Source organism: Mobula birostris, chromosome 21, assembly GCF_030028105.1.
Source record: "Mobula birostris isolate sMobBir1 chromosome 21, sMobBir1.hap1, whole genome shotgun sequence".
NCBI classification, from domain to species: domain Eukaryota; kingdom Metazoa; phylum Chordata; class Chondrichthyes; order Myliobatiformes; family Myliobatidae; genus Mobula; species Mobula birostris.
In genome coordinates, this window is record NC_092390.1 from 27,112,483 (window position 1) to 27,125,116 (window position 12,634).

At 43.0% G+C, this 12,634-nt stretch overlaps 1 protein-coding gene across 2 annotated transcripts in view; it reads left to right on the plus strand.

Annotated features, from left to right (window-relative positions):
* The window catches only part of ank3b (ankyrin 3b), a 390,132-nt gene that overhangs the window by 167,458 nt on the left and 210,040 nt on the right, over positions 1 to 12,634 (plus strand). For both annotated transcript variants that reach the window (XM_072239211.1, XM_072239212.1), the window contains exon 3: positions 487 to 585. In XM_072239211.1, the coding sequence (XP_072095312.1) occupies positions 487 to 585 (99 nt within the window). The remainder of the gene's footprint in view (positions 1 to 486; positions 586 to 12,634) is intronic.

Here is a 12,634-nt window from a genome sequence, read left to right on the forward strand (position 1 = left end):
TTGCGAGGACTGCAAAGAGGATCACCAGGGTCTCCCTTCCACCCATTAGAGATGTTTATCAGGAGCACTGCATATGCAGTGCCCTTAGCATTGTCAATTCCATCCGTCCAACAATCTCTTTGACCCCTGACCATCAGGCAGGAGGTACCATAACATTAGGACTAGAACTGTTGTAAGGGGCAGCAGCTTCTTCCGCAGGCTGTAAGACTACTGAACTCCCTGCCATCACACAAGAATCTCATCATATGGTCTCATCATGTATGAAGTGCCAGTAGTGTTATACTGCTTACTTCTTAACTTGTATCGTACACGCACTTATTAATTGCTAATTAATTTATGGTAATACTTCCTTCCAGTGTTATGTGAGTGAGTTCTATGTACCGTGTTGTGCACTTTTGTCTGGAGGAACATTGTTTAGTTTGGCGGAATACATGAGTACAGACGAATGACAATAAACTGAACCATATGCTTCTGTTTCTTTTTCAGAATGGGTTGAATGCTCTCCATCTTGCTTCAAAGGAAGGTCATATAGGAGTTGTTTCTGAACTGATCCAGCTAGGTGCTAATGTGGATGCTGCAACCAAGGTAAGCGTATGACTCGTCCTTTGATCGGTAATACTGTTCACTGTTGCATGGCGGAACAGATCTCTGATTTCTATCTATAATTCATTGAGATCATTGTGGCATTACTCAGATTATTTCCCTGTTGTCGACGAAGTAAAAGCGACATGCATGTCTCTTCAGCACTTTCAGGTGTCCTTGTGAACAGCAACTCCATGTCTTTGACTTGCCCTCTCGTTCATTTTCAATGCTTGGGTATGCAGAAAGCTCCTAAAATGGAGACTGATGAATAAATCAAAAAGTCAAGTGAGTGTTTCCAGTCCTTAATGAAGATTAGTGGATTGCCTGCAGGAGTGAGGGCTAAAGCAAAAAAGAGATAACCTGCAGCCCTTGAATCTTAGAAGCAAAAATTTAAAATACCTAGCTGCAAGTGTGTTTGAGGTGGATTTTATTTTGACCTTAAAGAGGGGATTATATAAATAGAGGGTGAAAAAAAATTGCAAGGCAACTGAGATGGTGCCAGGTGTTGCAAATTGTGAGTTGCTCCTGAAAAGAGGTAACATTGACAGGTTGGGCTGGATTTCCTTTTCCTCTGCTGTGTATCCTATGATTCTGTCATAAATTGTGGATGTTACTCATTACAAATGGCTGCCTTGGCACATTTCTACATCAGTGCGTCGAATGTCCATGATTCTCTCTCTTTTTGCAGTATCAGGGAGAAGAAATTGCATTCAAACTTCATTTGATAGAATTTTCATTGCAGAATCAGAGGATTAAAAATCCAAGGTCTCTTGACCGCAATATTTGCTTTGATGCTGCAGTATCAAAAGGCATTGCATTCTCAACAATCAAATACTAAGCCAAAATATTTCATACTTGGACGGTGAAATTGGATATAAAAAGGATAAATTGAAGTGTTTGAATAATCTGTAGCTGTCAGACACACTTAGAATACCAAGCTCTGTCCCTACGTCCCTTTTGTGATATTGGATTGTTGGCTGCAACCTCTTAGATTGTGCAGACATGATTGCCACATAATAATATAAAGATAGCGATAATGGGGAAAATTTGCCAATGTACATGAAGTCATTTTGCAGACTGATGAGACAGTGTTACATCCTGGTTTTGTCTGAGGAAGAGAACATTCAAAAGACAATCTAGTATTTCTGTTGTTTGAGCTTATTTGGAACAATGCAACAAAAGAGGCCAACTACTTCTGGTGTGCTTAGAGGCATGATGGGTACATGATAACTGATTATTTAGAAGGCACTTCTACTCGTAATATATAGCTTCACTCTGTTCTTACTGAAATGTGATTCTCAATGCCAGAAGGATATTTACATAAGAACAAAAATTGTTTGTTTCTGTGGGTGCTGGAATCCATTGCCAGTATGTTACAGTGGAGATATTGTTTGCACAGTGTGGCATGTAGTAGTCAGTGGGATCAGAAAGTGTAACATGATACAACATGTACAAAACAATGGCTGTAATCCTTGTAAAGTACAAATCTGGAGGGGAATATAAAATGAGTATATCAGAAATGATTAGGGCAGCATTTAACAGTAATTGAGTCAACACACACGGTACTGAGACTATGACTGCCATAGATTTGACGCACCCTTCTGTTATTCAAAGGTCTTGCTGTGAGACAACTCAAGGCTACATTGCTTTTATGGTCAAATGAAGCAATTTCCACACCATTTTTTTGTTGGATTTTTCTTCCCAATATGATACCAGAACACTTTGCCTGCAAGTCTTTTGGGGTCACCTGCTGTAACCAATGTTCCCGGCCTGGCCTCCTGTATATCGGTGAGACCCAACGTAGACTGGGGGACCACTTCGTCGAGCACCTTCACTCTGTCCACAACAAAAAGTGGGATTTCCTGGTGGTCACCCATTTAATTTCTACTTCCCATTCCCATTCCAACATGTCAGCCCACGGCCTCCCCTGCTGCTACAATAAGGCCACACTCAGACTGGAGAAGCAGCACCTTATAGTCCGTCTGGGTAGCCTCCGACCTCATGGCTTGAACATCAATTTCTCGAACTTCTGGTAATTAACCCCACCCCCACCTTCACCATTCCCCATTCTAGTTTCTCTCTCACACCTTCTCTTCTTATCTGACCATCATATTTCTCTGGAGCTCCTTCCCCTTCCTTTTCTCCATGGTCTTTTGTCCTCGCCTATCAGATTCCCCCCTCTCCAGTCCTTTATCTCTTCCACCAATCAACTTCCCAGCTTTTCACTTCACCTCCTCCCCTTCTCCTGGTTTCACCTATCGCCTGCCACCTTGTACTTCCTCCTTCCCTTCCCCCACCACCTTATTCTGACTTCTTCCCCCTTCCTTTCCAGTCATGATGAAGGGTCTTGGCCTGAGACATTGACTGTTTATTCCCATTCGTAGATACTGCCTGACCTGTGGAGCTCCTCCAGCACGTTGTGTGTATTGCTCTCGGTTTCCAGCATCTGCAGTACCTCTTGTGACTGTGATACGAGAACATGTTATTGATCATGTTGGGAAAAATAATCTCAAGTTTCATCAGTTTTGAAAACTGACTTCAGATGCACAGGAATAAGTTTTCCCAAATGTAGGAACTATTGTGTGAATCATCAAACAGGCTGCACATCTGGTCAGCCTATGAGACAGGAAGACAGCGAAATGCAAAATTCATCTCAGAGTGCAACAGTTCGTTATCGAAAAGAAAAATCATTGTCAGTTGTAGCCTATCTTGCATTCTCACCTGTATTCTGTCTGGTTTTTCTCTTCTCAGTTTTCCCTTTTCTCTTCACTTATTATCCTCACTAGTTTTCACCCTTTAAAGGTACAGTATTATTTCCCTTTCAATGTTATTGTTACTCCTTTCATTTCCTTCTTTTTAACGTGCTGGCAGGGGCAATATGGTTAAGGCTTTAGAAAGGGATACACTGTAGGGGTAAAATAGCAGAGGATTCGACTGGAGGAAATGATTGGTCTGGTACTGGTATTGTCCCTTCTCCCATCTTCAGGTACAGAAGCCTGAAGGCACACACTCAGAGTTCCCCTTTGTCATCCAATTTCTAAATGGACATCGAACCCATGAACACTACCTCCCTACCTTTTCATTTCTGTTTTCTTCTGCATTACTTATTTTAACTTCACTATTTAATAGACATTTGTCTATATACTTCATGTAATTCAGTTTTTTTCTCTGTATTTATTTATCATGTATTTCATTGTACTGCTGCCATAAAGTTAACAAATTTCACAGCATTTGCTGGTGAATTTAAACCTGATTCTGGTCCTGATTTTATTCCTCCACTACTTTTTACTCCTTAGTTCAGACATCCCACCTCTCCCGGAAGTTCTGGGAGTCTCCCGCATATTAATAGTGGCTCCCTGATGCCCACAAATTATATACAATATCACAGAAATCAGTTTTTTTGAGAGCGAGCGAGAGAAAGCAAGAGAGAGCGCGCGAGTGAAAGCGAAAGCAAGCGAGTGCGAGCGAGAGAGAGTGAGAGCAAGCAAGCGAGAGAGAGAAAGCAAGCGAGAGCGCGCGAGCGAGAGAGAGTGAGAGCAAGCAAGCGAGTGAGAAAACAAGCGAGAGAGCGAGAGCAAGCAAGCGAGTGAGAGAGAAAGCAAGTGAAAACGCACGGGTGAGAGAGAAAGCAAGCGAGAGCGCTTGAGAGCGCGCGAGCGACCACGAGAGAGAGAGAGAGAGAGAGCGAGAGCGCGCCATGGCAGAGTGTTCCAAAAAATATATAAAATGTACGTCACCCCAGACTACACTAAAGTGTACCCCTGCCTAATAGGGGTCAAAATAATGACAGTGTTGCTCACTGCACTGTTTGCAACAGTGACTTTTCTATTGCCCATGGTGGGTTAAGATTGTAAAAGACATGTTGAGGTGAGTTTAACAGGTGCCATTTGTTCATTAGCATAGCTAACGTTATTTAAACTAGCTGGCTAGCTGCTAAGGAGCTACTCTATAGCTGCTAAGGAGCACTGTATTGCAGACATCCCACCTCTCCCGGGAGTCTCCCGCAAATTGATGGTGCTACCTCCCTGAAATCAGTTTTTGCAGGGTGGGATGTCTGTTAGTTCTACATTGTTTTCTTAAAGGTCATAGCTGTACTGTGTCTGCCAATGTAAAAAGAAGGATCTTGAAGCAGTTCATCAGTTTATCAAAACAGAGAGCAACATTAAAATAGCAAGAGTAAATTCAAAACAATTACAAAGAGGCTTGATCAAATAAAACTGACAATGAGTAGAAGAAGCTGATGCTAAAAGGGCTTATGATGTTTGACCAAAGATGTGTAATGGGCCAGCCATTCTAATTCTACTTCCATTCTGACATGTCAGTCCATGGACTCCTGTACTGCTGCCATGATGCCACATCCATGTGTCTATCCCTTGGGTAGACTCCAACCTGATAGCATGAAGATCAATTTCTCTCATTTCCAGTCATTTCTGCCCCCTCCCTTCTCTCTTTTTCCATTCCCTATTCTGACTTCCCTCTTACCCCTTCTCCTCACCTGCCCATCACCTTCCTCTGATGCCCCTCCTCAATCCCAAGGTCCACTCTCCTCTCCGATCAGATTCCTCCTCCTGCAGCCCTTTACATCTTCCACCTATCTCTTCCCAGCTTCTCACTTTATCCCCCTTCCCCCACACCTGGTCTCTTCTATTACCTGCTAGCTTGTACTCTTTCCCCTCCCCTCTACTTATTCTGGCTTCTTCCCCCTTTCTTTCCAGTTCTGATGAAGTGTCTCAGCCTGAAGCAGAGACTCTTTATTCCTTTCCTAGATGCTGCCTGACCTGCTGAGTTCCCCCCAGCATTTTGCGTGTGTTGCTCTGGACTTCCAGCATCTGCAGAATCTCTTGTGTTTATAGCTATAGCATGCACTGCCTATGTTTTCAAAAAAAATCTACCTTGAAGCAGCACATCAGCATATCAAAAAAGAAAGTAAGACTAGAACTTAATCGAGCACCTCCACTCCGTCCGCCACAACAGACAGGATCTCCCGGTTGCCACCCACTTCAACTCTGCTTCACATTCCTTTTCGGATATGTCCATACATGGCCTCCTCTACTGTCATGATGAGGCTAAACTCAGGTTGGAGGAGCAACACCTCATATACCATCTGGGTAGTCTCCAGCCCCTTGGTATGAACGTTGAATTCTCCAACTTCCGGTAATTCCTTCCCCCTCCCTTCCCCCATCCCAGTTTCACTCTGTCCTCTCCCCCAGCTGCCTACTACCTCCCTTATGGTTCCGCCTCCTTCTACTATGCATTGTGCTTTCCCCTATTCCTTCTTCACCTTTCCTGCCTATCCCCTCCCTGCTTCCCCTCCTCCACCCCTTTATCTTTCCCCTTTTCACCTGGAACCTTCCAGCCTTCTCCTTCCCACCCTCCCCCCACCTTCTTTATAAGGCCTCCGCCCCTTCCCTCTTCAGTCCTGACGAAGGGTTCCGGCCCAAAACGTTGACTGATTGTTTCCATGGATGCTGCCCGACCTGCTGAGTTCCTCCAGCGTGTTGTGTTTACAAAGAGGAATAATCCTCTTTGAGAAAGTGACGCTGAGTAAAAGAAGCAGATGGAGGAGGAGTGATTAAAAGCTTGACCAAAGATTTGTGATGGGAATGTGTACAGGGCCTGGCTCCATGAGAGCTGATCATACGCAAGAGAGACTGAACTTGTAGGAGTGGGCTGTGCAATTTGTGACTGGAATAACAAATGAACTAATGAAAATTGATGGATTAGGTAGGATAACAAGAATCCGTGGAGCCCAGTGAATAATAGGTATGCTGAAATTATGTGATTTGGAACACGAGCAGCAAAATGGATCCAAGTTCCAGGCTCATGTGTTTTACAAGTCTCGAAAGAAAAAGGGAAATTCCTCATTCCTTGCAAAGCCCCACTGACACTGGGCCATCTGGTCAGAGAGTCGTAATTGAGAAAGATACACCAGATGATTACAAATCCTCTCCAGTTTTCATAAGAATGGCAAACGTGGGCGTATCAAAGGAAGAGAGAGATTTACTAAGCAGAAAGGACCATTTATAAGATCTGTAGCTTAGAGCTGAGCAAGTGAATTCTTGCATGGTTGTTTTAATGAGACTGAGGTCCAGATAGTTGTGGGTTGATATTGTGACAGAGAAAAGTTCTTTGGTCTTAATGATGCAACAGAAAGTATTGGATTCATTAGGTCCAACAATTTGAGGACAAAATCTAGAATACTTGGATAGGATCATTGGAACTACCAGCTTTTGGATAAGACATCAAGCTGAGACCCTCCTGCCATCTTTGGTGGACCCTGATGCTCTTCAGAAGAATGGACATTTTCTCGGTGTCCCAGGGGTGTTTATTCATCAAATGATGTCACAAATACAGGCCCACAATCCCTTATCCGAAATCCTTGGGGCCAGTTGCATTTCGGAATTCAGAATTTTTCGGATATCAGACTCTCCCCCCCTCCCCCCCACCCGATACCAAAAAACTCGTATGCTCAAGTCCCTTATTTAACCTGGCTCAGTGCGGTGGTGTTTAGGACCCAGCGGTGCACCAATCCTACACACATCCTCCCGTATACTTTAAATCATCTCTAGATTACTTATAATACCTAATACAATGTAAATGCTATGTAAGTAATTGTTATACTGTATTGTTTAGGGAATAATGATGAAGAAATTTTATTTCCAATAAGAGCATTCAATAAAACATAAAAATATACAGCTTCAAACGAACCGAATCAAACACATGGTAAATGACTTAATGGAATAAATGTAGAACGTCACTGTCACTGTCACTATAAAACTTCAGTAACTTGTCTTTCTGTTTACTTAGTGGTAGTTCTGACACTATTTTCTTCAGTAAGACACCGCACAGACACACCATGATCAATCTTCTGCAATAACTTCACTTTCTGTGTTATTGATAGAGAAGATTCCTTCTCTTTTTCTCATTGTTACCCATAGGGGTATCTGCAGCTCTTTTTGACATTTTCACAGTGAAATTAAACACAAAGTCAACAGTGAACACAAAATATCAGCGAACAGCAAATGCACATGTCACCAGTACGAGTGCTGAGCCACAACTGACATCTGGCGGCCCCTGCTAGTGCTGCCACGTCACACCTGAGTGACGTCAGCTGTTGGCGATAAAAAACTTCGGTCTTCAGAGCTTTTTGGATTTCAGAATTTCAGATAAAGGAATGTGCACCTGTACAAAGCTTAGTTTCATGTTGATAGGAACCTGTTATAGAGTGATAGAGCAATAAGGAATAGATACAGGCCCTTCTATCCAATTAATCCATGCCAACTACAGTGCCCGCCCAGCTAGTCCCAGTTTCCTCTCACACTAAACCTGTGCCCTTAGTTTTGATCTCCTTTACCCTGATGTTATTATTCACCTTATTTGTGTCTCTCATCATCTTAAACATTTCTATAAGGTGAGCCCCTCATTCTCCCATGTTCCAAGGAATAAAGACCCTGCCTTGATGACCTCTCCCTATATCTCAGACTCTCTGGTTCCAGCAACATCCTTGTGAATCTTTTCTGCACTCTTCCCAGTTCCACCTCTAACAAAGTGAATAAAACCGAATATAGTTTTCCAATTGCGGCCTCACCAATGACTTAAACGCTTGCAACTGCAGTACTCATTTCCCTGACTGATGAAGGCCGGCGTGCTAAATGTCTTTTTCACCACCCTGTCTGCCTGTGAGGCTGGTCTCAATGAACTATACACTTATACTCCTTGTGTGTATGTTGACATCAAACCAATTCCCAACAACATTACAAGCAGATCTGTTCTGAAGACATTTGTTTCAGTTTTGCAAAAATGCTTTACTGCCTGTGCTGCTTTGCACAGTCCAAAGAAACAGAACTTTTCTATATGAAATGGCAAATCGTTCAGGTGTTGTTGTTAAATCAGGTAACATTGCCATTCAGTTTAGTATATTCTGGGAGCAGAGAGGTGATTATGCTAAGTGTTTTGGATGGACTACAGTGTAAATTTTGGAATGGAAAGTTACATATTTTCTGTCCTGTGAAAGAAACCCTTTGGAATGTGAGCTTCAAGTCAGGGAGTGACCGGAAGAGTAGCACATCTTTTGAAGGGGAGGTGGTAATAATACACTGAGGGAAACAATCTTCAGGACGCTAGGAGTTGTGATAAGTCTCCAAAAGGAATGTAAATCAATCTGTGACTGTGAGGAGCACTGCAGCAGTTTTTAAGTCTCTAATCACACTGAAATCACTGTTCATTTTGTATTATCAAAGCCCCCCCCCCCAATCTCCCTCATTCTCTCATTCGATGTTTATTACACAGACACAGACAGATAATGTGTTTTTTATCACTGATATTTCTGGAATCCTCTCACCTCTCCAGAGATTTGCAGTACAGGTATTGTGCTTCCTTCAAAAGCTCTGCCTCTCTGCCCTTCACAGCCAGGTCTGAACCCACCCTACACTCATTTCCTCCTCGTATCCCCAAACCGACCCCTCTCTGTCCTTAAGATCCGGCTCTGAACCCATCTTTGGCCCATTTCTTCCTCCTGTCCCCAACGCGACCTCTCTGTGTCCTTAATATCTGGGTCTGAACCACCCTGGGCCCATTTCTCCCTCCTCTCCCCAACCAGATGAAAATTTCACACTTGCCACAGCATTAACATATACACTGAAAAACTTCTATAGATGTACCGTGGAAAGCACTCTGACAGGCTGCATCACTGTCTGGTATCGGGGGGAGGGGGTGATGTGGGGGCCACTACTGCACAGGACCGAAAGAAACTGCAGAGGATTGTAAATTTAGTCGGCTCCATCTTGGGTACTGGCCGGCAAGGTATCTTGGACATCTTCAAGGAGCAGTGTCTCAGAAAGGCAGTGTCCATTATTAAGGACCTTCAACAGGGCATGCCCTTTTCTTGCTGTTGCCATCAGGTGTTACACTTGCCCCTATACCTCTTCTATCACTGCCATTCAGTCAACGCTTCACCTGTGAGTCTGTTGGGTCATTTATTCCATCCTGTACGCCCAGTGGGGTCTCCTTTACATTGGAGACACCCGGTGCGGATTTAGACCCTGCTTTGGCAGGCACTCCCGTAAAAGGCGGGGTTTCCTGGAGGCCACCCATTTCAGTTCGACTTTCCATTCCCATTCTGACAAGTCTGTCTATGGCCTCCTCCACTACCATGCTGAGGCTACTCAGGTTGGAGGAGCAACACCTCATTATCCGTCTGGGTAGCCCCAACCTGATGGTATGAATATCGATTTCTCTAACTTCTCGTAATCTTTCCCCCTTTCCTCCTCCTTTCTGTTGCCATTCCCCATTCTAGCTACCTTGTTACCCCTTCTCTTCTCCTCTCCTCACCTGCCCACCATTTTCCTCTGGGTCCCTTTCTTTCCTTCAGTGTCCTCTGTCCTCCATTCACTTCAGCCCTTTATCTCTTTGACCTATCCCCTCCCATCTTCTTACTTCATCCCCCACACACCTTTCCCATCACCTGGTCTCACCTATCACTTGCCAACTTATACCTCTTCCCCTCCCCCGCCACTTTCATTATGGCTTCTTTCTGTCCCCTTCCTTTCCAGTACTGATGAAGAGTCTCAGCCTGAAACGTTGACTGTTTATTCCCCTCCAAAGATGCTCCCTGATCTGTTGGGCTGCTCAAGCATTTTGTGTGCATGTTGCTCAAGATTTCCAGCATCTGCAGAATCTCTGTTTAAGAACAGAATTGTGAAGTGTTCCTGCATTGCTTTACAACAGGAAGGATTGTGACATATTAGTCAGTAAAAAAAAAGGCATTGAATTACAGTCTAAGTTTACTGATAAAGATTAAACCTCCAACAAATCTCTGCAGCAGCTCATCGTAAATGAGATCCACATTTCCTGAGGCTCGTACTCTTCTGAGCATACAAGCTTGATCGAGGCAGATAAAACTTTCAAAAGATCTGAGGAAATTATTCTGTCAAGATCATAGGGTTATAATTTTAAAATACATATTATGCCATACAGGATCAAAAGCCTGAAATATTTGTACTATTAATTTGCTCTGTAGCTGTGGATGCTGGGACAAAACTGCTTTATGTCAGAGCCTACAGCATAGAAAAGGCACTTAATTAGTCAATTTTTTAATGTCCCAGGTGGAATTCATTCTACCATCATCATTTAATCTTCTGGTTTTTTTCTATCACATGCTCATCCAATTTTCCCTTAATGCATCTTTGCTATTCCCTTTGCTACATATTTCACAGTGGTATCAGTCAATAACAAATGCATTTCTCTTGACTTCCCTGTTAGATTTATCAGTGGTACCTTATATTTATAGCTCATAATTTTTATGTGTCCTTTGGGTGAAAACAGTTAAACTTCTTACCCTATGAAACACCACCATTCAGAAAACTCTATCAGATCTCCTCCCAACCATTATCTTCGAGGGAAAAATGGTCCCAGCAAGGGAATATTGTTTTTCTGGGTAATTGTAACCAACTTCATTCCAGAATTACTCATATGAATCTTTACTTGCACTTCCTGTAATGTCCCCTCATGAATAGCACGAGCCTCAACACTGATCCCAGCAGGTTACCATTTTGCTCTTCTTTCTAGTTGTTCATGTCTGTTGTACTTCGTACTACAAATATGATCAAAATGCATGTTCGTGCAAGCTTCGCATGATTACACTGTTTCAGAACTGTATTCCTCTAGAAATAAAGAACAAGTCCTCTAGGTTCACTTTCTTTTTATGACCTTATTAACCTTCATCATTATTTTCAGTGACTGTGTGTCTGTACTGAAACGTCAACTCTTTATTTCCTTCCATAGATACTGCCTGACCTGCTGAGTTCCTCTAGCACTTTGTGTATGTTACTCCCAAAACCCTTGTTAGTCTGTTGCATTTATGGTCATATGTGGATGCTCTATTCTGCATAGTAAATTGCACCATCTCTGATTTAATCTAAGCAGAAAATTCTCCCAATTTGGACTCAATTGCACATGAAATCCCCTCTTACTGGCATCTCTAGAAACGACTCACTTCCCCCTTGCAAACAGCCACTGGATTCTTCAGTGAGAAACCCACCTTTCTCAGGCTTCGTACGTCTCGGGTGTATAGGACTTTGGTCCCACCAAATCCGTGAGGTTGGGGTGTCTTGCCCACCCAAACCCCGGTTTGTGTGAATGTTGTGTGAGTTACTGTCCTCGGCAACTGCCCATCAACAAGAAATAACAAACCGTACACTGCATACAATTATAATGAAGTGTATTTAAGAATGTTAACTTAAGCAACCAGTTATTAAACGAAAGAAAGAAAAAACACAAAGGGCCCTTTATACTTCAACAGTCACATGTCTATGGTGGAGCTCAAATCTCCCAGAAGCCATTGTTTTTGATGTACACATTGCACCTTCCGAATGTCACTTGAAGTCCATCTGTCCCATGAGAGTATTGGTCCTTTCGCCTTTAAGCCATTCATCTGTACAAAGCACCTTGTGCAACAGGGATGGCATCCTCAGCTATCGTCCCTCCTATCTTCTCCAAGCTCCCATGAACAAAGACCTCGACCCACATCAGTGTCCCCCACAAAATCTCTCTGCCCAGTGTTCCCTAGAACCTTCTCCCAATTCCACCATCCTGATTGGCTGACACCACATTCCTAAGTTGAACAATAAAGCCCCTAACCCTTATCTCAGCTCAAACCCAAACAGACTGAAAGCAGAACAGACTGCTCTTGAGAACTGCTAAAATGAAATACCTACAGCATAGCAGTAAAAATCTTAACCAGGGCATTACACACATTTAGAAACTCTACTTCTGATTCCCAAATTCAAATTGTTACTAGAAGTCGTGAACAACAATAATCCCAGAAAGCCACTACTTTACTCTTCCAACCTGCCTTTAACTTGCGACTCTCTGTTTTGTGCTTAGTAATGACCTTGACATCCATTCAGTACCTGCTCACTGACTCCATGTTACCTGACCTTAATTGTAAATTTACTACGCGATCAATGTTCCCTCTAATTTTTAATAACCAGTGTGTGCAAAAATCTTGTGCTGTGGAATTTCTTGCCCAATGACAACAACATGTATGCACTGA